This window comes from Tyto alba, unplaced genomic scaffold, assembly GCF_018691265.1.
Source record: "Tyto alba isolate M040663 unplaced genomic scaffold, T.alba_DEE_v4.0 Super-Scaffold_39, whole genome shotgun sequence".
Lineage (NCBI taxonomy): Eukaryota > Metazoa > Chordata > Aves > Strigiformes > Tytonidae > Tyto > Tyto alba.
In genome coordinates, this window is record NW_024881314.1 from 1,044,610 (window position 1) to 1,070,084 (window position 25,475).

The 25,475-nt window shown below is 42.9% G+C and overlaps 1 protein-coding gene across 4 annotated transcripts in view; it reads left to right on the forward strand.

Moving 5' to 3' along the window:
* RPTOR (regulatory associated protein of MTOR complex 1) overlaps positions 1-25,475 on the forward strand; it is a 156,551-nt gene that overhangs the window by 53,764 nt on the left and 77,312 nt on the right. For all 4 annotated transcript variants that reach the window (XM_042802519.1, XM_042802520.1, XM_042802521.1 and 1 more), the window contains exons 6-9: positions 3,943-4,118; positions 10,973-11,032; positions 22,245-22,345; positions 23,302-23,446. In XM_042802519.1, the coding sequence (XP_042658453.1) occupies positions 3,943-4,118; positions 10,973-11,032; positions 22,245-22,345; positions 23,302-23,446 (482 nt within the window). The remainder of the gene's footprint in view (positions 1-3,942; positions 4,119-10,972; positions 11,033-22,244; positions 22,346-23,301; positions 23,447-25,475) is intronic.

Sequence of the window (25,475 nt, forward strand, 5' to 3'; positions counted from 1 at the left end):
AAGCTGAGATACGTCTCCTAGATGTGCACTTTGCTGCACGAGATACAACTTTTTGATTTTCAACTTTATTTCTTCACTTTTTTAACAGCGTACCTAACAGCTGCATCCTAACGTGTTTTGTTCTTGCCTGTGTAGGAATTCGGCGTTGCGGTGGGAGTGCCGGTTCGGTTTCCTTTCCAGCAGGGTATATGACTAACTAGTCATAACTGGAGCTGAGGAACTCACATTTTTTTATTTTTCCATCTGCAACATTAATTCTCAAAAAATCAGCATAACAACAGCACAGCAGAATGTTATCTGGCATTAGCACCATGTCTGGGGGGAGAATTTTTCTAATCCACCATCTGCTGGGCTGGAGGAACGTCTCCCTTTCTGCAGTTGCACTGGTACCTTCCACTGGGAAGAGGGTTCTCCCAGCAGGAGTTGTGTGAAGCTGGCGGGTCTGGTCAACACTTGGAATAACAACTCTTAGCTTCTGTCTTGGGGCAGAGTTCCTCCCAAGTTTACCTTGAACATGTCTGTTAATTCCAGAAAGGCTTGGTTTTCTATCAAGTGCTTGTTTCTCAGTCTTAATTATATAGGTACATAAATGTTTTCAGTAACAGTGGTTTAAAATACATATGTTGTTTCCCTTTCTGTTAATGACAAGCAGTAATACTTGCAAATCCATTAGCTCTTCCTCTGGATAGACAGAGCACTTGCAACTGGTAGCTTGGGCAGCTATAATTTGTTTTCATAACAATTAAGTACCACCATCCTACAGGAACGGTAGAATATTTCAGTATAATTGATAAATTAATGTTGCCACTCTTATTTTGTCTGAAAGGCTGTGGATTCTCAGTTGCCCTGAAATGACAATAAGTAACACAATAAGTACTCTGTTGATAGGAAGGAATTTTTACTTAGAAAGCTTACACAGGACAATATGCATCACTTTGCCTTGAGACTGTGTTTCTGCTGAAAGAAGTTACGAGTTACTTGTGGCCTGCTGCAAGGTCTCCATTTCATTGATTGCTTACAGAAACTGTTGACATATTAAAAAAGAACAAGTAAAGAATGTAGATAAACGCGTATTGATGGTGTTGATACCCTTTCATATATGGCAAATTTACACAGTCTATTTACTATTCTTAAGAGTTGTGAATGAATATATTTTTACCAGTTTATTGGTTTTAATTTTTCTTTAGCCTTCTACTTATTCTGTATCTTGCCCTAATAAAAAGTTACATTTATGAGGGAACCAAGCAGTCTAGAAAGTGACTTCAGTGGATGTTCTAAGGATGCAAAAATAAATGTTCATAGTGAGCTTTACTTGACCTTGTTTTCCCCTCCTTTCTTTTACTTGTAAAAGAATGTTTTGCTACATCATTATCCCTACAAGTCTGACAAGATCTGTAATTACTAGCTGGTATTGTATGTTCATTTTATGGCTGTTAATAGTTCATCTCCTAGTGGACAAATATTTACACTACATGTGTCACAGCTTCTTTAGTTTGTCTTTCTGTGTAGCAGCCAAGAGTTGAGCAAGTCTTGGAGTAGGAGCTACTTCCCCATCAGAACTGAGGGGCTCTACCAGAGCATGACAAATGTCAAGTCATCAGTGTTTCACGCTACTTGAAAAGCAGGAAATCCATCTAAATGTCCTTCCCACCTACAGAGCCCATTTATGACGATGCCCAGGGGGCAAGTCTTTCTTTAGGAAATGAACAGCCATAGCTGAGCAGTTTGACTGCTTTATATTTATAAGTCTGTGAAGAGCTAATGCTTTTCCACACTGTCTCTCATGCCTTTCTCCTCAAACAAAATATCTTTTCGGTGTTTTAATTACCTTTTTTTTGTTGTTATTAGCATACAGCTTTAATTTTATTGAGAGTCAATATCACTAGAGGACAAGCGATGACTTGAGGGTAGCTTCCACCCAAGTTATGGCATGAAGCTTTGCTGAAAGCAGCACAACTCAACTGAGAGCAAGGACAGGTCTTGGCTAATTTGGACAATTTGAGAAAGCCAAAGTGTGTCACTGCTGCCTCTGGGATTGGAATGGAAAAAAAAATATTTAAAGAATCAAAACACTTAATAGATTGCAGAATTTGTGCAATAGCATCTGAACCATCTCCACAGCTTATCAGTTTGCTTTGCTAGACAAGAGGTGTGTGACTGTGCCGGGCTCTGGGTTTGTAACCCAAGTATTCTGTTTCCCATTGACCCTTCTGAAACACCAAATGGATTTCCTCTTCAGATAGACAGAATTTTTCACCTATAAAGGTGGTAAATAATGAGTTTATTAGACAGCTGTATCGCCTTGCTCAGTTGGCAAAAAAAAAATGAAACTGGCTGAAGTGTTGGTCTTTGAAAGTATGTACTCCTACTAACTTGGATAACGCAGCATATAGATCACTCTGATGGGTCTCTTCCTTCTAACCCTTACATGAAAGGGCAATGAAGACATCGCTTGTGTTACATTTCTTTCTTCTATTCCTTTAAAAACCTTTGAGTACCATAGATCAAAGTTTTGGGTGGCTGAGGTTTTTATTTTGTTTGCCCATTTCAGAAAGGCACTGGAAAGATTATCTATGTTTTTCATTCTGTGAATTATTAGTCTCCAAAATCATGCTCTCAATCCGAATTTTAATTACGACAATCACTGTGGTTTTGAAAAATGGGAATATTAGGATATATGGTATTTCTACTTTATAGACTGGTGTTTGGACAGATTACTTGATTGCCATAGTGCACGTAAGAATTTTAGTAACTAAACTCTTTTGCAGCAGACTTGACCCTGATTTTTAAAAAGCACTCAATATGCCCGTGTAGGTGTCTGCTCTGTTTCCCATTCTTCCTTGCCTTTTGAAAATTAATCTACAGCATGTGGAGTGAAAGAGCTGAATAACACTTCTGCAGAGGTGGTTCTTGTGTGCAGAGGCACAGATGCCATCACACTGATGCACCCCGTCAGGCCTTGGCTAGCCTGAAATCTGCACGAACGCGTCTTTCGGGTCTGAGTATTTTAAACAGGTGATTATGCCCAATTAGATATAAACTAATTGAGTCTTGCAAACTGATGTCTTGTTACAACAGTTCTAGATCTGAACATGCCAAGAGTTTACTTGAGAGTTATTTTTCAGTGTAACATTCAGTGCTTAGAGCAGAAATTACCATGGTTTTTCCATCCAGGGGAATATGTATAAGGACCTTGAGCCCTTTTACTAAAGCGTTGATTAAAACTTCTATCTGCTGATACTTTAATATTTGCATTGCAGAAGGCAGTGCGCATTTCTTTTTCTCTTTTTGTTGGAAGATAGCCTCCCTACTTTATATATGGTCATTTTCTCTCTTCCTTTTTCCAGCCTGACCGCTTTGCTCTAGCGAAGTAGGAGGATGTGTGGGGAGAAACACAGGGAGTTCACTATTCTTCTGGCTTACCAGCAAGAGTCATCTGTATGCTCCATGGCATGAAACGCTGCCTAGTACAGCCAAATTAATTGTATTTTTCCATTTGAAGCTATTCTGCCATCTGTGGTGAGTGGTTATGAGCCACAGGAAGGATGGTTTTTGCTTAAATGTAGAAGAAAGAATAATTAGCCCAAGTTCCTTCTACAGTGCTTGATTCCAAGCTGGCAGATGTGAACTGAAGACTCTGAAGTGGTGATCACAGTTCAGTCTGCTGCAAGTGGCCGGTTTTAGTGTGTGGTGTTGTTATGGTAAATACGCTTAAATATTGTCAATTCTATGTGTGTGTGGTGTTGTTATGGTAAATACACTTAAATATTGTCAATTCTATGTGAGCTAAACTATGGCTGGTGCTACCAGAAGTTGCTCATCAATTTCTCCAGATGCAGAGATCCATCGAACTGGGACAGCTCTTCTGTGGTTACTTGCAAAATGGTATAGAAATTAACTTTACTGAACTCAGCACCTGAGCAGTGTCCTTGATCTCTCCAGGTGGCTGCAATTAACCCAAACCATCCGCTTGCTCAAATGCCTTTGCCGCCATCGATGAAGAACTGCATTCAGCTGGCAGCGTGTGAAGCCAATGAGCTGCTGCCCATGATCCCTGATCTGCCAGCTGACCTTTTCACGTCATGCCTTACTACGCCCATCAAAATTGCTCTGAGATGGTGAGTATCCTCCCCATTATTGAAGGCACGCTCATAATTTGTGTAGCTTGTCTGTTGAAATAGATTTGTTAATCCAAATGCTTCATCTAACCTGAAGTTTCTCTGCAATATTGAATTACAGGATTTGCACTAAGCATTAGGGACAGCCCTTTATTAATCAGAACTGGAAAGGTGAAAATAGTTATCTTCTACTTATTACATTTTAGATACCAGCTCAATATCTAGGTTTGCTCAGATTAAGGGATTTACCATTCTGGGAATTAAAGATCTGCTTCTTCAGAGAGCAGAAGTAGTACATAGTGCAATACACCTTTTTGTAAATTGTCCTTTGTACAAATCATATTCCAAATATTGCAGTTGCTGTAAATAATACAGTAGCATTAAATAATGCTGTAGTGAAAGAAATTGAGTGATAAACCAAGGAAAGATGTTACGGAATGACATACCAAGTTAATTAGGCAGAAAGTTATAAAAGACTGCTACAGATAGCAGGAGCTTTCAAAGAGCAGGATTTTTACCCAACAACAGGGAGGATTGTGAACAAGTGTGGTGCCAGCTGAGGACGCGGTGCGAGGAGCCCAGCGTGTGCACCCAGGTAGCACGCAGCTCTGTCACTTCTTCCTGCCGGCACATTTTGCTCGATCCACTCGCAGTTGGGTGTAGTCCAGAGTGAAAAACTTCAGGTCCTTTGCTGGGCGAGGTTAGAACAGGCAGAAACCTCTAGACTTCACAGACAGTGGCAAGCAATTGAGTCACCACAGCTTCAAGAGTTATTAGCTGTCTTTTGGAATTCTTACACTCTTTCTGACAGATAAGCAACAAACGGAGTTAATTTGACCAGGTTCTGGTTTAGATACACAGTGCCTTTGACTGATACCTCTTGCTCACATGAGGGACAGCACAAGATCTGTTTAATTTTTTGTCCTGTTTCTGATTTCAAAAGCTCACAGGGTATTTTCTCACCCAAGAGAGTCGCAGCTTGTGAACACTGGCAGAAGTCTTGGGTTATTTTGAAGAGCAGGACAAAGAGCTTCAGTGGCATTAGGAATATTTTCAAGAGGAGGTTTTGAGGGAGCTGGGGAGAAAATGATTTTTCTGACCAGGTCTCATGGACCAGGAGTCTGATGTCACGGGAGACTAGCCTAGAGTTTCAGCCAAGCAAGGGCAAAGCTCTGAAGTTAAGCAGGTGTCTGCTCCTCTCTCACAGCTTCAAAATCCTTTTTGCCTTACTTTTTCTTTCTTCCGTTGCAACACCAAAACGCGATGTTTTTCTAAGATGCCAGCCTGGTTGCTATGCTAACCGCTTGTCAGGTATGCCACAGGATTGAGCCTGCTGATTAGCCAGAGACATTTAATCTCGCCTAATCCCAGGAGAATGATGTGCTTCCATTCGGGGGCAGGTGAAAGGAAAGAGAACGTTAACTTCCAATATAGCTGTTCCTGTGACAGCTCTTCGCTGATGAAGTGACTGTTTGACACGGAGCCTCTTCCCGAGGTGGTAGGCTAGCTCTGAACTCTGCCTGCTGTGTGAAAATTCTCAAGCTGCCCGCATAAATCCTTGTCTTTTAAAAGCTAAAGAAAGTTACTGTGTGGCAAAATTCCTTTAGGGGAACTTTGAGATATACTGTGTTTTGTAACCAGGAAAATATGGTTGCAGGGAACTGCTTTTATCATGCGGTTGCTGTCAGATCATTGCTATCCAAACGGGAAGGAGATTAGATTTTGTCTGGTTTTATCTGTGGAGAAAGACTTTGAAATGTAACTGCATGTTCCACCTGATTAGCTGAAGGCCAGGAGCAGGTGGCAATGAATGCAACTTGGTAAACACAAATGATGCTTTTTTTAAAAATTGCTTGTTGAATAGAATCCACAGCCAGTAAGTTTAAAAAAAAAAAAAAGTGACACGAGATTCAGCAAATGGAGGTTTAAGTTCAAGTTCTAGAGAGAATATTTTCACCAAAACACCGTGTTACTGTGGAGAGAAGAGTGAAACAATCGCTTTTCGGAGTGGATACACTAAGGCTTGCAGTTACTCTGAGTAACTCATTATTGTGCCTGTGTGCTAAATCAATACCCTGTGGGCACGGTGACACCACTTAATTTTTGTTGTTTTCACGAATTAATGAAATCTTTCTGAGAATTCCTAGTGTGGACTTTGATGCCTATTGAAGATTAACTGGTCTGCAGCAAGCTGAAGCTTCATAAGTGAAGTGAAAGCTGTTGGCACTGGGGCTTCAGGGTTCTCCTTCCCTTGCACTTACCAGAACTGGACTTCACAGTCTGTGCTATATCTAAAGTGAAAGTGCTGAGGCTCTTTAAGATGGTTTTCTGGGTTTTGGTGTTTGTTTTTGTTCTGTTTCTTGGGTTTTTGTTTGTTTTGTTTTTATTTTATTTTATTTTTTTTTAATACAACAGTGTTTAAGGCACAGTTCATCTATACCAAGAAAGGGTTTTTTTGGATACTCTGCTCTGTTCAGGAATTTTCTGTTACTTCATCTCCATGGGAACGTGGCTGAGGGGGTGATCAGGGCAGGCTCTCAAGCAGAGCTACACCTGGCATAAGCATGAGATATCTCAGAGTCGTGTCTCGTTGTGTTTGACAGGAAACACATTTGTAAAAATGCAGCTCAGGGGAAGGATTTAAAACTATTAACCTCAGCTGTTCGTGGGGTTGATGCTGGTAGATGCCGTGCGAACTCCTGGATAGTAAAGCATTTCCTACTGCATCTGATCTAATGATTACGTGTGGTGCTTACTGCACACAAAAAAATTTCTCCTCTGTTCTCTGGTGAAGATTAGGTTCCTTTTCTGTTCCCTATTGATTGGCATTATTATGGCTGTGGTTTTATCTATTCAAGCCCTGTAAATAATAAGTGCTTGCTTGCGGAGCATTGGTACTCACCGCTGTTACACATAATACATGCAAAGCCAGACCCTCCTCCTGCATTCCAGCTGTTTGATGCAAACCGTCTGTTGGTGTCCTAAAGCAGGCAGTTAACCAAAACTAAAGATGTAAACCTTTGTCATTAAAACTTCTTTTTTACTTCAGTCTAGCCCTTTTGCTATAGCTGATCCAGAACTCTGCAGAATTGCTTTTGAAATAAAACATTTCTGCAGTTGTGGACTGACAGTCTAATGAGGTTTCATGTACTGAATTTATGGGCAAATAAAAGTTTGATGAATAAATTTCTATACTACCCATTTTGTGCTCTGTATTTTAAGTAAACAACTGATGGACAAAATCACTTATCAAATGGGCTTGCAGCTGCATCCACTTCAGTCTAATTTCAGGGGAAGAAAATCTGGTGCTGGTAAGAGAAACACAGGTCAGTCGTGCCCTTTGGAATGTGGTGTGTGAAACTCTCAGTGACAGTCTGACAATTCCAGAAAGCCGGTGTATGAATTCTGGCTGACTTGATTCTGGTTATCTTCATGTGTAGTGACTGTTGTGGGCTGATGTATTCCAAATATATGTTGTAGCTATATATAGCTATATATGAGGCAAGCTTAGAGGGAAGTTGTATGGATTGTTAATCTCGACTGATGTGCACTAATCAGGAAGTAGATGCGGCTATTGCGGAAACAGGCAGAAATGAATCGATGTTTGGTGCCCTGTTTTACACAGCTCTGTGTCCCTCACGCTGCCTGAAGCAAAAAAGCATCTATATTGGAAGCTGTGATCAGTAGTGCACCACATGCTTATGTTATCATTAGCCACTTAACACCTAAACAAGCTGCAATTACGTTCAGAATTCTACACCTTGAGGAGAAGGCTGTGCTTGTCTGAACTGGCTGAAGGACCGTATGGCTTTGAACCGTGAAGTCCCACTCATAAAAGAGTAATAGGGCTCCTGAAAAGTGCTGGAAAACCACCAAACCAAAAAGAAGCAAAAAGTTTGGGAGCTGCTGAGTCTTGGGAATTTCAGATATGCAGTTTGTACACCAGAATGCTAATATACCAAGCTTGTAAGTGCATGGAAAAAAGAACTTGACCTGTGCCACCTGATTTTCTATTGGGTCAATTAAATGTTTGAAGTGGTTTTTTTTCTAATGTATTTATTTTGCATTTCTGCTTGAGGTTTTGTGGGGTTAACTGTGCCAATCATCTGTCCCAAATTTATTTAGAAAAGCTAAATTGAGTTTCAAACTATTCCTGTGATATCTGAGCAGGACTCTGTTGAGCACTGTTCTGTGTACTTCTGGTTTTCTTCTTTATTGCCTGGCATTTGTTGGCACGTTTACATGCAGCTCTAATATATTTTGCGGGATGTTTGTGATGATGAGACCTCAAGGCCAGGTTGGACGGGGCTGGGAGCCCCCTGGGCTGGGGGAAGGGGGCCCTGCCCAGGGCAGGGGGTGCCACTGGGGGGGATTTGAGGTCCTTTCCCACCCAAACCAGCCCGTGGGTCTGTACTGTGGCACCATCACTTGAGACATCACGTTTAGAGCCCTGGAGTGATGAAAGGGGACTGCAGATACAGGATGAGGAACACTTTGTTTATGAGTACATTTTCTTGGCAATCTGTAGTTGTTAGAGAGGAAATGCAGATAGTCTGCTACTGGTTAAGTGGGGTTTTAATGAACTAATCTTCAGAATATTCTGGGCAATGGTGGCAGCTTTTACTGTACACAGAAGCAGTAAGCGCTTGCTGCTTTACTCCTCTTGTGGCGAATATCAAACAGATCCGTGGTCGGGGCAGAACGGGTGGCTTTGCTCTAGTCAAATGCAACCTGGTTTGATTTTGTCATCTCTGAGGAGCCACGAGCTCAAATGAAATAACTGAAATCTAAGCTTATTTACGTGTTGCCCACAGTGCAGTAGGGGCAGCTCCCTAAGGAGGTGCTAAATGACAGACGCCTTTCGATGTGCAGACGCGTGTTTGTAGGTGACCCCCAGATGTGTGCCTGTCCCCCTGTTGTACAAGTTGGAGGAAATACTTGGCACGCTGGCACTTCTCCTGTTGCGTGTCCTGAATGTCGGCGTGTGTGGGGCAGGCTTTCTGCTTCTAATCCAGCAAGCTGTAATCAAAAGCCCTGTGCTTGGGAGAAATCCTTGCAGAAAAAGGAGGCTAATGTATTTATTTGCCCTGTGGCAAATGCGCTCTGCTGCCAGGAGAGAGCCTGCTCATCAGTTCTCCAGCACTTGCCGCCTGGCCCGGAGGAGCCTGGCTGTGCTGAGCAGGGTTAGGACGCTCGTCCTTTTTTTACCTTGTGTCTTGCAACAGTGTGCAGCACTGCCCTACTCATCTGTGAGCCTGTAAAATGATGTTGAGTGAAGTTAGGTGAAATTGTGGCTTCTGAAGTCAATCCAGATTACTGTGTGACATGGTCCTAAGCGGGACTCTCTTTCCTTTACAGAAAGTAAGTGCAACAGTACAAAGCTGTGCTGGTTCTGTTATGGTCCTCTTTCAGATATGTCCTAATGTGGAGGCATTGAGCAGAGGAGTTAGAAACATCCTCAGTCTGTAGGGAGGCTCCAGCCTGATTCCAGTGACCTAATTCTGCTGTGCTGAATCCTGCCTGCAGTTTTAGTTTGAGAGGGGTATTTCCCTGCGTGGTTCTGTAAAGCGGTGTTATAAGATTCTTATGTTCTAGCAGGTTGTGTAGAGATCCCCCTGTATTGTTCATAGATAGCTTAATGATTTTTTTTTTTTTTTTTTTATGATGGATGACACACACATCAGAAAAGCAGCCTGGAGACCACTTAGCTTTTCAGAGCCCATCCCTGTTCTTGGCAGTGATGGATGCCCTGCAGGCAGGGGATGCCACAAGAAAACGGGAGAGTCCTCAAGGTTCCCGAAATGGGCTCTGCACATCTTGTCGTCAAGGGAGTAATTGTTCTCCCCTTTACCTGGGGAAGAGCCTTTAGGCTGTGGGTGTCACGGCTGTGGTGAGAGGAGGGGCGCTGGCGCAGCAAGCCCAGCCGCTGCGGGCCCACACTGCGGCAGAGCATGAGGGGTGAGGTGTGGGGGTTAAATACCAACTGGTGCCACACGGGTGAGTAACCGTTTCACTGAATAACAGAGTGGGTTTCTGAAGCGCTGGGAAAATGCGCTGGAAATGTCGTGGTATGACCGAGGAAGTAATTTCTCCAGTTGAAGTTGCCGGTTTCTCTTCCCGTATCTGTTGTTTCCCACTCCTGCCCTCGGGGCCGCCGAGCGCGTCCCCGGGACTCTGCGGGGAGGGAGGCGAGCGCTCGGGAGCTGGGCTGGCAGGCCTCTCGTCTCCCCACACTCGCTTGGGGTTTTTCCAGGCACGGTGAGCAGTAGGGCTAACAGGACTCTGCATTTTCCAGGGCTGGAGCTCCTGCAGTAGCGGTATTTGTAATGCTGAGGAAAGGGAGTCAGCATTTTTTTTTTTTATTATTTTTTTTTATTATTATTAAATTAAATAACTGAGGTGTTTGAACTTGACGCATCCCTCTCGTTCCCTCCCTTTCTCGCTTTCCTGCCTGCAGTGCCAAATCTCTTCAGGGAAACCCAGCCAACGCTAATCATTATTCCAGAAGCATAAACCTCCTCGGCTCTCGTGTCGTCTTGCTCCTCCCGAGGGACCGTGCTGGATGACTGTGAGCCCTTTTTTTCCCCCCGCTATGTGTTGGAAAACTTGTCACCATGACAGTTACAATACCCCAGATTTGACACCTGACGATGGAAATAGCCGCGTAATCATGAGTGTGACAAATATTAAGGGCCTTGTTTGATTCTTATTATGCTGTGGCAAAGTTTTCTACCCAAACACCATTTTAAAGGCAGAAGCACTGTAATAAGGAAACCTCCTTCCATATTCTTTCCACAGAACCTTGTCATTAAACATTCAATTAGTATGTTTTATTTTTATTCTCTTCTCCGCAGGTTCTGTATGCAGAAGAGTGTCAGACTGGTGCCAGGAGTCACACTGGATTTAATAGAGAAGTAAGCCAAATTTTATGATTTTTTTTTTTTTTTTCCTTTTCCTGTTGCTCTTAATTTCCTCATTATTTCTAGCGTTTGTCTTGTTTGTCTGCGAGGAAATTTCTTTGGAAAGCTTCTCGCAGACTCTGCACCCCCAGCGTTCGTCAGCTCTTGCCTCCCCGCGTGTTGCTGAAATAAGCAGTGCCCATAAAGGCGAGCGGTTGCCCGGGGGGCGGCGCCGCAGCCGGGAGCTAGGCCTGCACCGGGGCTTCGCTCGGCTCTCGCCGCTCGTGGCCTCGTCCCGGGCTGGGCCAGCCAGAGAAACGGCACCCGCGGACACGGATTGTGGCCGAGTTCCTGGGTGGCCCGCGCTGAAAAGCCACGTGCGTGGCGGGTGCTGGGGTGGGCTTGGGCCGCGGACGGAGGAGACGTGCCCGCAGCCCTGCGAGCTGTGCGCCCCGCCTCACCCAAACCAGCTAACGCACTGAAAAACTCTTCACCAAAACCAGCTTGTCACTTCATCACTGCGCTGTCCGACTGCTCGTCTGATAGTGCTACGTCGCGGGCGTGACACCCCTGAGACGCGCTCTAATCCTTTTATCCAAGCAATATTTGAGCGTAATTACTGGTTGTCAGGCAGCTGAGGCAAACTGATTAACCAAGACAACTATTCTCCAAATTCTACTTCAGTTCATACAGACAAGGTGAGCTTTGAAATAATAAGGGTCCACGGTAGTCTTTGCTGGTTTTTAAGATTTTTTTTTTTTAAAGGGAAGTATATTCTTAAAGACAGAGCGGTAGACCCTTGCAGCCACTAGGTGCAGGAGTTCTGTGCTCCCTGCAGATTGTTTTTGAATGCCCTGTTCGTGGAACATTGGTACACAGCATAAACTGTCTGGGAGTGATTAATTAAAGATCATTCATTCAATTTCTGAGAAATTTTGACTTCAGAAATGCTGTTGTTGAGATTAATTAGAACTCTTCTGACACATGGATGACCAGAGTCCAGTTATCGTATTTTGTAGAATCGAAGGGCATCCTGAAAGGGGTGAGGAGAACAGGAATCTGGATAATAAGCATGAATTCTTAGTAGAAATATTTTATCATTCTTCCTTGTTTTTTAATAAGCTCCTGCATGGTGTAGTGAAGTGCAGCAATCATTCATGGCTCATACTGCCAATAGCAAATTATCTCTTAGAGCAGAAGCAATGAGGGTAAGATTGCATCAGCTAAAATTTCTTGTTCAGTTTTCGCTTTAGTAAATCATTCTGTGTAAAACATGCAAGTTAACATTCAGATGAGGTTAAAAATGCTTCTCTGTGCTACTAGCTCTTCCACAATATGTATTTTAGAATACTCATCAGGAGTATTTAGGTATTTAATCATGTTAATTTTACATGTGAAGATTTGATTATCCTGTCTCAGTTGCGGAAGCTAAGCAATGATTCTTGTAAAGCTGTATTTCAGAGGCACTAATCTTACCAAAATAAAAATAATTTTTCCGTTTACAACTAAAATAATAGAGCCAGGACCTCATCTCTCAAAGGAAGTGTTAGAGTGGTTTTCAGAGATGTGCCAGGCTAGGAGGAGGTCCACCACTGGATACTGTTTTCTCTGAAAGCCATTGTGAAAATGTGGGCTTTGTTTTCCTTTTGGTTTTAAGGAGACGAGAAGCTGGCAGAAAACCGACCCAGGGATTAACCTTCCTTTGTCTGCAAACTCAGAGGTGTGCTAACAGGGGGTTTTGCTGTGGGAAGGTTTTGATGGTCCTGAAGTTAAAAGCTGTTTGCTGGTAGAAAGTGTGTAGTTCCCTGACTGTTGTTTAACTGGGCAGGGGGAAGGGGGTACTGCTCTGGCCACCTCTGGCTGTTGGAGAGCAAAGGGAAGCAGAGGCTCCTCCGGAACCCACGGGCTCAGCAGCAGCGTGGACTGAGATCACCTCAGGCCACTGGGTAAATGCGTGCCAGAACAATGACTATCTTATGTTAATTGCAATTAACATTGTTACATGAGTGTATGTAATCAAAGAACATATGGCAAGGGTCAGTGAAGGTCTGAGCCGTGGAGCTCGAGGATCGGCTTCACTGAACACTTGGATGTGCTGCTGAGGGTTAAATACTCTTACAGTAATGGTTTGCTGGCAAAAAAAAAAATATCATTTTCTTCAGTACTCTTCATTCTTGTTGGTTAATACCACAGCACACATGCATACTTTAAAGGCTGTCTTCATGGAAAGCGTGCCAGAAGTAGGTTCTTGTGGATATCAAATATTTAAACCTCATCATCTTAATCTGCTACATATATCAATTATAGAAAACACATTTTTTTATTACAGTCCTGAGATAGGCCTAGAATACTTTCTGGATTGCCTGTGTGTACACTGTAATTTATAATTTACTTGTCTGTAAAACTGGAGAAAGAGTTTATATTACAATTAAGCTGCAGACTTTGAGACTAAATTAGGCTGCACCTTCTTGGAAGGGCTCAGATTTCTAATTATCTAGGCTAAACCAGCATCCCGATGAATAAACGTGTGGTGTATCCTGATGTGCATTTATATTACAGATCTTCTGAGATGAAGCCAAAATAATTCCTAGTTTAGAAATAAAGATCTTTGACAGTAAAATGTAAAGAAAAAAGGAAGGAAAATTATGTTGGCGAAGTACTAGGACTTTAGGAACCTCTGGCTGCTACTTCCCGAGACTCTTCAGCGGCCGCAGCAATGTCGGGTGTTGCCGCTGCCTGGGTTGGTCTTTGCTGCTTGATCCCAAGCCACCCCGTCATCTCCGCTGGCCCGGCTCGTCGTGGGGCTGCTGAGTGAAGTGAACTGTGCCTTTGTTCTGCTTTTTAAGAGTTTTGGAAAAAATCCCGAGGAATGGTTGAACTTGGTGTCGAGTGTGAATAAAAAGCTGGGTGCCAAGCACCAGGGAGGTACAAGAATGTTTGGTCTCTGTTGCTGCCTTAGGCTCCCTCTCCCCAAGTCACGTTCTCAGGGGAGCTGGAACAGAACGTTGCTTTCCTGGGATTTTTTCCCTGGATCCATTTTGCAGGGGGAGGGAATTGTCTAAACAAAAATCCTGCTGACCTGAGAGCTGTCCGTGCTTCTGTGGGGCCACTTAGAAAACAGTCTGTTCAGATGACCACACGAATATGGCAGCACAGCTCACTTTCACAACTGGGAAGGAGCCTGGTCCCTTGCTGTCAGGGTTTTGTGACAAAGGACCTTTTCCAAACGTCAGCTCTGCATCATGTAGGCAGGAGCAGTGTGGGAGAAATTTGTATTGCTGAAGCATGTGCTGTTGCTGTTCTGAGAGCAGAGCGCCCGTCTCTAGGCTGTCATTCACCAGCACAACATCCATTTATAAAAATCATTAGAAATAACAAATTTGAGACAATAATTAATTTTTCGGTTCCACTTTAAGTATTGCTGAGTGTCACAGGCTGGAATTTATTAATGTTTTAACGTCTATTGATTATTGATGAGTAACGGTTCAGGGGGAGCCAGTTTAAAGATAAAGTAGGAAACATAAAATCCCAAGATATCGCATGGCAAAAGTAATGTAATTGGAGAAAATGTAGAGAGCGTACTGTAATATGACAAATACCTTTGGTGCGTGCTCTCAGAACGTAGCTCATCAGCTGCCTTCAGGCTGGTGCACGGGAGAGCAGCTGGGTGGTACCATCACCTTTCCTCCCAGGTGAGCTCGGCAGCCAGTATCAGCTACTCCAGCCCGCTGAGCTGCCTTGGCTCAGCCAGGCCGGCCACGGGGCTCCCGGCCACGGCGGCCCCGGGGCTCCCGGCCACGGTGGCCACGGGGCTCCCGGCCACAGCGGCCCCGGGCCGGAGCAGCAGGTCAGGCTGAGCATGGTGGGTCACTGCGGGGCTACTCCGAGCACCCCGGGGACTGCTCGGGCTCCGGTGAGTATTACTCTAGCACTTTTCCCTCAAAAGTTTAACACGAAGAGCAGCTTTTTGCTAACTTTTTGATGTTGGGCCCATCAGTCTCGGAAGAGAGCTTGTTGTGCGGAAAGTCACTGGAAATGATGGTTTGTTTGAAGAAGTCAGAAAGACAAAAACTGTCAAAGTATGGTAGAGATCTTGCTGACTGTTATTGTGTTTAAATAAACAAAATTGTTGTTGCTGTGTAAGCAAATGAGGCCAAATGCTAGGCTGAAATTGCAATTCCAGTAAGTTGTAGTATTGCCTTCTATAGCGCACTGCTTACCTGGTGCGGAGAAATACCTCCAGAGCTGCTGGATTCAGAACTAGATAGATACTTAATCAACCGTGTGCTAATCCAAATTCTGAAATACTGCAGCCTTTATTCTTTATATATTTGTTATTTTATTTGCAGTAGGAAGACTATAATTCTTAGTTTGCCTTTAGACCTAGGTTAAGCAGCTTTCAGCCCTGTTATTTTCTTCTCGAAAATTCAGTAGAAGGCATTTGAGCACGTTTCAGAATGTGTTTTAGTAAGTATTATTAGCCACAGTATAACAGAGATGCTGTGCCACAGCACCTGGTGGTAATATATGGCACATTAATTCTTGAGTTGAGGAAAAACTTTGCTTTTGAAGATGTTATTCTGAAAAGTTTCTCTTCTATAATAAATCTGGTTTTATTGAAATGGAGTATTTAATTAAATCGCGGTTGTTACAGAGTATCAGTCTCTAGTGTAGGCAAAGCCTATTGTAAATACAAAGTGAAGATCATCCTCAAAAGGATGGTTTTCATGGCAACACTTCTTTCATATCTTTATCCAGCGAGATGACGGGATTGAACACTAGTGTACAAAGCTTTACAGCACTCTCGAACAAATAATTTAAGAACCTCAAACGTTTTGTCTTTCTCAAGTAGTTTGCCAAGGCTTCAGGAGCCCAGTCACAGCACGCCTGTATCATCCATGTCACTTTGTGATGAGGACGTGTTGTCTTTGGGCACGTTAACTATGTTGATCCTGTTTAAGCAGCTCTTGCCAGTTCAGGGGGTTTGCACAGCACGCCTCCTGCCCACGTTACTGCTATGCCATTTGCTGTGGTACGCGCTCTCCTTTTTCTGAGAGAGGAAGAGTGAAAAATAACATATACTTATGTTATTTTCTTTCCGAAAACTAAAGTTATTGTGATTGTTTGCAGGTATACATCAGTCCCAAAGCATCCTGTTTTCTGAAGTCTAAATATGATACTGTGTAGCCCAATGTTATATATATGTATATAATATATTCCAAAAGTAGAGATAATGACAGAGCCCAGCTGAAGGAAAAACCTGGCATCCTTTGAAGTAAATGCTTCCCCTGTAATTAAAGTGATTCATGGGATTTTGCTAAATTTCTGACAAGGACATTGATGTTACACCTAGTGTGAGCTCTTTAGTGACCCTGACATTTTGTAGTCCTTACTTTTCACAATAGACTGCCATGAGTTAGGTCTCTGTAAAGGCGTCTGTCAGGAAGTTGATGGAAGAAGCAATTGAGAGTCCGGAGATGTTAAATTGCAGTGAGCAGCTGAGACAGCCTGCCCTTTTTTCCTTTTCTTCCCCTCCCTCAAAAATAGTTTTTACAAATGAGGTCTGCTTTGTCCGAACTGTCAAAGGCTCTTGCTGATTTTCAAAGCATAATGTGAAAGACATCAGGAGAAGTGATACCAAGATGTTAGCAATATTCCTCGTGGGAAAAAATACTTTCTGGAGCCTCGCAACGTTCTGGTTATTTAGATGCATGCCCAAGAAGAAATTAAAAGAAGCTTTAATTTATAGCTACAGCATGGATTTGAAAGAGCGCATTGTACAGGGGAAATATACTTACCCTCAAATATTTTATTTGAAAAAGAACATTAAGTAAATTTGTGTAGTGGAACTCTACAAAAAGAACAAAAGTGAAGTGATCTCTGCTTTTTTACGGGAGGTGTAGCTGATGCTGAAAAAAACCCCAATCATACCTGTTTATTTCAAATGAATTTTTATAACTGTGAAGAAACAAATAGGAGATTGCTGTGTGTCTCTTGTGACTTTCTAGTATGTGTTGGGGGTGGTTATTTTGATGCAGTGCTGTGGTGCAGCTCTCCGAAGTGGGGCGGGGGGGTGGTACCCCTGAGTTCTAGTGCAGGGAGGTAGAATTTGGCTGATTCACTGTCCCTATCACCAGAGTAGCTCTGAATGCGGTCTGAGAGTTAAGAATCATTCTTCTGTAGCCTGTGGAAGCTGAAACTTTAATTCTCAGAGATGATTAAGATCTACTGTCATTGAGTAATACGGTGTTAAAACTCCCTCCCTCGGATCACTCAGCTTGTCATTCGGGTATTATAAACTGTCCTCCGGTTTCTGGGATGAGAGTTGGAGTAGTCCCATCCAGGAACAGAAAATACGTTGTGTTTATTTTCATCTGCCGGTTTATGGTGCTGACTGTTCCGACTTTAATTGATTCCTGTGTGCAGCACAGAGAGCAGCCCTGCTGCCAGTTTCCTTCTAATGGCTGCTTTCGAGTGCCAGTTCAAAACCTGAAAGCTCTGGTAGGGTTTTGTGCCGTTATGGAAATGTATTGCCTTTCATTCTTGTGCTATTCCCCACGCTCTCTCTGCCCTCACCATTAACACCTAATGCATTGGTTTTCAAAGCGCTGAACAGCATTAATCTTCACAATGCTGGAGCTAGGTATAAAATTAGTATCTTCCTGACTATATATGAGGGCAGAAAGAAGATGAACTCACCTCATGCCACATAAGATGTGAGAATGCCATCCTATTAATTTTTGCTTCTTGACTGCAGTCCCTCGTAGGTAGCTGTATTTTCTATGAATCTTGCAGCCAGTCTTAGAAAGGACAGCTGTATTATGAAAAAGCACCAAATGCATTTAAAAATCCAAAATAAAATCTATACAGTACTAATGAGTAGTTATTTTAAGTTTAAATACGAAAATAAGAAACATACCTTGTTCCCCAAGAAAGCAGATACTCAAGTCACAAGGGGTTTCTGAGGTTGGGCTGCTAGCAGCAACCTTGGATTACAACCTGTCATTCCTGCTTAATACCATCAGTAAGATACGTATCAGTTCACAGTCTGCATTTAATAAAGACAATTTAGTATGAACTGTGCACAGAACTCTCCATCTGGTGTAAAAATTCAAACTGCTGTGAAACACCCTATTTCTATTTTCCACTGCAAACGGGCTTGAAAGTGGCCATCAAATGGTTTAAGCTCAGCATTTGGCTTGCTAGCAGATCTCGGCCAGGATCACTTTGGTTTCTTACTAATAACGTTCTGACTTCAGAAACTCTGCTATTTTGCTGCATAGGATGTTCTACAATGCAAATATTTATGTGAAATCCTCACAAGAGCGCTTGTGTGGCCTTGTGTTCCCCCTGCTTGCTCTGGGGGATCAGTTAACAAACACTGTTTCAGAGATCTATATTTTTCCCTCTGATAGCAAGACAGACAGGAATTTTTTATAAGATGTTCATTTCTAGCTGGTTTAGAAACTGTATTTAAGCAAGGGAATATGCTTCAGCTGAACCTGCATGGAAATAATACTGCTATACGTATCAGAAGAACAAATTGCCATGGAGAAAGGCCTTGCTTCGTGTAGTTTGTCTTGATACTTTCAATATTTGAAAACTTGTTACAGAATGGAAGCTAGGGTGTGTTAGCATTAAACTCGTAGGATGTTTTACGGGCTTGGTTTTCTGTTTCTGAAACTTTCCCATCTTGTCTCTGCTACTTTCTCAAGGGTAAAAAAGCTGTGTTTGGGAGTGCCAGGTTGTGTTTGTGTGTTTGTTAATAAGACAGCCCAGGACAAGTCTGTTGGTCTTGATTGGTTGTTTGGTTGAGTGGTGTGGGGGTTTTCTTTTTTTTTCTTTTTTGTTTGTTTGTTTTTATGAGAAGCAAGTAAGCATTAGAAAGAGTGTTTAGGAAAGCTGATCAGAATGGAGGGAGAAGCTGAGAGATATTGAGGAGCAGTTTACAGCCACTTCTCATCCTTTAAGCAGTGGGGGGGGGGGGTGTTGATTTTGAGTCGCAGCAGACTGGCGTTTGGTCTCTTCACTCACAGAAAGCAGATTGCGTTTTAGTCCTGTACTTTGGACCTCACGTCTTTCTAGAGATGAACAAATACAGTATGAGATCTTCATTCAGCTCCTGGATGAAATCAATCTGAGTGATTTCTTTCGGTCTACAAAAGCAAGATCCTGGGCTCTGGAACAGCAAGATTCCTGGTGGAACACTGCTGTTTGCCCTTCACGGAACGTGCTTTGGTCAGGCTGTTGTCTCTGGTGTGTTGATGCTTAGAATAATAAATGTTAAACCCAGAGGAGACTGTTTGTGTGCTCTGACCTCCTGCATATGTCAGGCTACAGAAGAATTTCACCAGGTTCCTCCTCGGAAGAGTCAGGTATCTCATGCTCCTCTGAAATGTGTCTGCCTTGAACCTTTGAAAGATGAAGATTGAATTGCTTCCCTTTCTTTTAATGGTCAAGTGCTCTTCCTCCTTTCTCCACTTGTGTAAAGTATGAGTTGGCACCAAGATTCTTCTCTTCTGTAGGCGTTTATCCACAATATTCAAGTTGTTCCTTGGTAGGGTAGATAGAATGACCTCCTTAAACTTCTCACTGTATGACATTTATTCACTATGTTCTTTTTTTTTTAAAGCTTCTTCTGCATCTTCTATATTTTGTATGTCCTGTTTTTAAGCCATTTAAATGAATGCCAACGTGTGAGTACTAGAGAAAACATTCCAGTATCAGTCTTGGCAATACAAGAGAAAATCACCTCTCCGGCGGTTGCTCGCTCCCTTGTACAATTCGCGCTGCCGTGCTACTTCCCTGGGACAAGGCTCCCTGCCCCGCTGCCTGGGCGTTACCGCCCCTTAGTGCCCAGGGCTTTCCTGGGTAAACTGACGTTTCTTTGGCTTTGAGTTTCTGGGGTTTTTACTACTTGATGAGTCTTCATGCAATGTGGAGATTTTACAGCAAAGAGCTCCTTTTATCTATAGATATCACTGTTAAAAACACAGTGAGCATACTGCTGGGAGACTTCAGAATCCAGGATTCGGGGGACCTGCGTACCGGTGCCAGTGGGTCGTGGAGCGAGGTTCACAACTCGAGTTTTCTTAGAATCCCCTACTAAGCACAAGTCGTCTTACAGCCAAAATATACACACGCATGCGTGTGCGTGCGTGCACGGGTGTAGTCCCAGAAAGACACTCACTGTGGCCAACCAAAGCGCTACTTCAGTCCCACACTACTTGTGTATACTGTCATAACCCTCTGGCTTTAAGGGAGAGCCCTTAAAAGCATTTATTTATTAAATGCTCATGTAACGTGCGGCTGGATTGTCCCAGGAGACTCACTAGTTGGCCCTGCACTTTCGCTTTGCTCGAGGAAGGGGATGTCTGTATGACTATTTAGCTCTTTGCATGGTTTGAGTTATTTTCTCCTATCTAAAATATAATCTTAAACCCCTACCCAGCCCACTGCTCACGCTCATCACATATCCCCTGTATAAGCAGGGGCAAGAGTAGATCGCTGTTTGGAAAGCCGCCATCTCTGATATTGATTAGTGCCACTTTTTTTCTACTTTAAAACATTTAATTAAAATTAGCAATTGGACTCCTCAGCGGTTTTTGTACCTTACTACACCACAAATGGTCTCCTAATATGTATTGCTGATGGAATTTTGTTATTTTTAGCGTTGACACGACGTTCCCAGTCGCAGGCCGGGTGGGTGTGGGTGTCGGCCAGATGGAGGGAGGCTGCGCGATGCCGCGGGCGGCGGAAGAGCCGGCAGCAGCAGCGGCAGAGCCTGCTGTTTGCTGCCCCACCAGCCCCCCGGCTGTTTCAGGGAAAGGAATTCATTCTCTTTGGGGGGGTGAAAGAGCACGATAGAAAGAAAATAATTTTGGATTACTATTTTATACTTTTTAGGCACGTAGGTGCTGCCATGGCACAGATGGGTAGGATTATGAAGTGACTGCACACAGTTAGTGTAGACTGCTGCTACACTGACACCTGGGTTATGTAAATGCTTCTTTCCAGACAAGCATCACATCTCGCATATAACCAGCGAGGGGTGAAATGTGGTGCCTCTGGCTGTGCCGTGACTTTGCGGTACGAGGGCTCCGAAGTGCAAGGCTCAGCAGCGTTTTGGTTGGTCTGTTAGAAGGTGCTTTTCAAAGTGATCTTTGTCACTCTGTGTTTAGTAATGCCTGATTTGTAGAACTCAGAATATGTCTTTTGCTGTTGAGTTTCTGTGGGGCGATATGTGAAATCTTAAATTAGGTTAAGGGACTGACAGTCAAGTTGCTAAATTCCATGGATGCTTGTGTGTTCATTGGAAAGTTCTTAATTACAGAAAACCTCTCCTGTTTGAATGAAAAGCTGCTGATCATGCTCAATAGCTTTTTTAGCAAGATACTGTATTTGCATCTGTGTGCAGTACTAACGGCATTGCAACAAATCTGTGGACAGCTATGCACTGAATTCAAGTTTTCAGAGAACCTACTGGTGTGTCTTTGTAAGAAAAAGCAAACATGCCCCTCAAAAATGAGCAGCCACACCATCTGTAGTAGGCACGTGCATGTGCTGATCTTGACTTACAAGATACTCCAGCTGGGACAATAAGGTGAATCTTCCTGGGTCGCGTTTCTTCATGAACAAGCAGCACTTTGCAGCAGCGGGGACCTGTGACGTATGTGCGTTACTATTAGATAATTTGTAACAAAAGGACTGTGTTTTCTAACTGTTCTGGGCTTTCTGACACTTTAAAAAGTAATAATTGTTTTCTTCTGGAATATGTGCACTCAAAAATTCTTATGTGGGGATGTCATAGATGGTGAACATATAGTTTATAATATAAATTGTACTTGGTATCAGATATTTTAGCAAGAAGCAAACAATGCATGAAATGAGGCAGGGTGGCACTTTTGAAGAAAAAGACGTTTCCATTACACCTTGGAAGTCAACATCATCATCTTCCCAGAAGCCTTCCTTTCGCTGAGTTGTCCATAACAACAATTCCTTGTTCATCATCCTTTATCTGGCAGTTCATCTCGCAAGCAAATTCAAATGTTGTACATTTTGGACAAGGAAAGTTTGTCTAGCTATATTAATTCTTGGTTAAGAATTAAGGCTCTGGAAATAGTCTTTTTTGATCTTTGATTGAGCCTTAGAGGTGTGTATGTGTGTCTGTCTCAGAAAAATGGGGTTTTTTAATAGGAAACATACTCGTTTTTTTCCCCACTTGTAGGATTCCTGGAAGACTGAATGACAGGAGAACTCCCCTGGGAGAGCTGAATTGGATCTTCACCGCTATCACAGACACCATTGCATGGAATGTCTTGCCTAGAGGTAAGACTTGGGCAGGTGAATCAAGTTTTCATCAGTGAGTATTGCTTATTCAGAGTAGAAGCATGAAGAGTAAGATAAATGAGACACTGAAATAAGGAGAAAATTAAAGTCTGGTGTTGAAAAAACAGATCAGACTGGATCTTAAGGCTAGCTAAATGTTTTAAATTTGTTCTTTTTACCAGAAGCATTTCAACAATGTGATCATTAGAAACCAGAAAGGTGTTTTTCTAGTGCTAACATGATTGACTTAGCTTGAATAATTTTCTTCCTTACTGTTTTTATAAAGAGCAATCTATTTTCTTCCAGCTTCTGTTAATATCATAAATAAAGCATTTTTTCCTCTTCGCTGGTAAGTCGGTCTGTGTTTCTCATGAGTAACTACATCCCATTTCTTTACCCCTGTTCTGCCTTGGATTTGTACTTCTGGAGCATGGGTGGCCAAATTTGCAAACAGTTTTCCAACTATGCTCTTTCTAATGCTCAGTGCAGCATAAATTCCTCCTTGTCTCTATAGCAGATAGCACTTTTGCTATCTTTTAGGATTCATTTTGGCTTCTCGTAAGCCCATCAGACTGCCAGTTAACAGGTGTATAGTTCTTAAATAGTACACAGGGGTCCTTTTCTCCCTCAGTAATTTCCAAAAACTTAGTCAGGCTGAATTTAAGTGAAACACCAAAAGGGGACTTTTATCCAGAAAAGGCAAAAAAGAACCCGAGGTTAGAAAGTATTTAATTCCCTTAATGTAAAATGGAGAGTAACTTCAACGCTTTAAGGGAACTTGAAGGGCAGGGCTTCCTTTTAATAGTCGGCGTATCATGTCACTGCAAAACCGTTGTAGATTCCTCATTCCTTGAATAAAATATTAACTCGTTTAGTGTTTTAAATGATTTTTGCATATTACCTAAGGTGCTTGTTTCAAAGATACGCCTCTAGTGATTCACGCAATCTCTCGGCAGATCTTTTCCAGAAGCTCTTCAGGCAAGACCTGCTTGTGGCCAGTTTATTTCGCAACTTTCTCTTGGCGGAAAGAATCATGAGATCTTACAACTGCACCCCGGTCAGCAGCCCGCGCCTACCTCCCACGTACATGCATGCCATGTGGTAAGTCACAGCCGAGAGGTTGCCCTCGCTGCAGAGCCTCTGTGCTGATGCCTTCAGGAGATTTCAGGCGCTGTGGTCATGAAAGATTCTTACTACTTCAATCTACAGAGTGCTTTACTGATTAAGTCAGCGGATCAAAAATGAAACGGCATGTGGCGGCGTAATACCCATCGCCAAATGTATTTCTTCTCTGTGCATACAGAATTGTAATGTAATTCTGTAATACGGAAGCTTCAGTTCAGCCATGTAATCTTTCACCCCAAACAGAAGATAAATTGGGCATCTGCCACCTTTATTTTCCCAAAGTAAATCTAGTCACCCGTGATTGTGAAGGGTGGGGAGAGCTGAGGGAAAAATTCTTAGCTTGTGTTGAAGTAGAAGAAATTTTTTGCTGCGGAGTTCATCTACTTTTACTGTTGCTTTTAAGATGATTAACGGAAATGGAGGTGGCACGGTTATCAAAAAGCTCTTAAGTGTGGTTTTGACTATCAAACAAATGTCCCATGAAGAATAAGATAAAAAATAACAATAACAGTAATAACAAAAATGTTTGCTTTCATTTTTTTGTTCTGTGTGATTAAGAATAGAACAGTACAAAATTTGGCTAAACACAAACTGGTACAGTCAAGCTAACGTAGTTCCTGTAGGAGAAAATGCTAGCTAGGTAACTTGTTAAAAGGCTAACAGGATGACAGGTAAAGGTAGCTGAGGGGGCTTAATTTGCCCACGTTTTCAAAATCCTTTGGGTTCAAAATCCTTCGTGAAATTGTGGAGGAAAATAAATGCAGAGGAGGTGTGGAGTGACGATGATCAGCGTAAAACCGGTAGCGGCGTCCGTGAGTTCAGGTTCCCTGGCACGGCTTCTCCTGGAGGCGGAGGGAGCCGGCAGCGGAGCGCGGCGGTGGCGACGGAGCTGCTTCAGTTACTGAGAAGCGTGGTGGCAGCAGGGGAGACCTCGGGTGGAGTTACTAGCAAGTGGGCAGCCTGGCTAAATGTGCTGTGTGTTCGTACATGGCAAAGCGTGTTCTGCAGCGCTTTGGGTTAGCGGCTTCTGAGGAACGCTGGGTCAGTCGCATGTAAGCGTGGTGAGCGGGGGACTGGGACGTTTGTAAGCGAAGAGTAGAAAAGCCCAGCAGAGTTCCCTGGGTGTCTGTCAGCGGATGTTGCCGCTAGATGCGGCAGAGCTCGAGCCGTGGAACTGTGTGTTTCCAGTTGCAGTAGAGCAGAACACGTTTTTGCAGAAATATTGAAATTGCAGCAGTGAATTTCTTGAGTTATTTATAGCTCGCTTATTGCCAGCATATTAAAAACCTTTATTTCCGGTTCCTTATGGGGATATAATTCATCTTTATTGCCAGCGTATTAAAAGCCTGTATTTCTGGTTTCCTATGGGAGTCTGGCTTGACTTGGAGTCAGTGTTGCCATTCACGTGCCGAACCACAGGAACGAAACTAGGAAGACCTGGATCCCACCCTGTATCTCTCTGCCTGCGTTGGTAGCATGATGGATTCTAGAAACGCATTCTTTCCTCTGCCTGTATTGTCGTTCTCCTGCAAAATGGTGCTGTAAATATCTCTGTAAAGCCCCTCAGACCATACTACAGGCTAATGGCATTGTTGCTGCTTGTTAGGATTTACCAAAAGAAGAAATTCCTTGAGAAAAGTCACATACAGGGCTTTTTTCCTTGTGAATCCCAAACACAGGCGAAGCAGACAGCAAGTGAGCAGAGAATACCTTGACACACTTTATTCAACATCCTCCAGAAAATGTGCAGTTTGAAGCAAATCCAGCAAAGGGGAAAATTCCACTTTTGTCGGAGGTGGCTCAGTTCATTATTATGAAATTTCAGTGAGGACGGATTTAGAAACTAATTTAGGGCTCACTTAAATATTTTCTAAAAATAATCATCCGCACTTGTCTATCACCTTTCATTCAAGAATTTTCTAATGGATCCCTGATCTGAAACCTCCAGACCCATTTTACTGTTCAGATAAACTAGGTAATGTGTCTGGAGGGCAGGAGTGTTGCC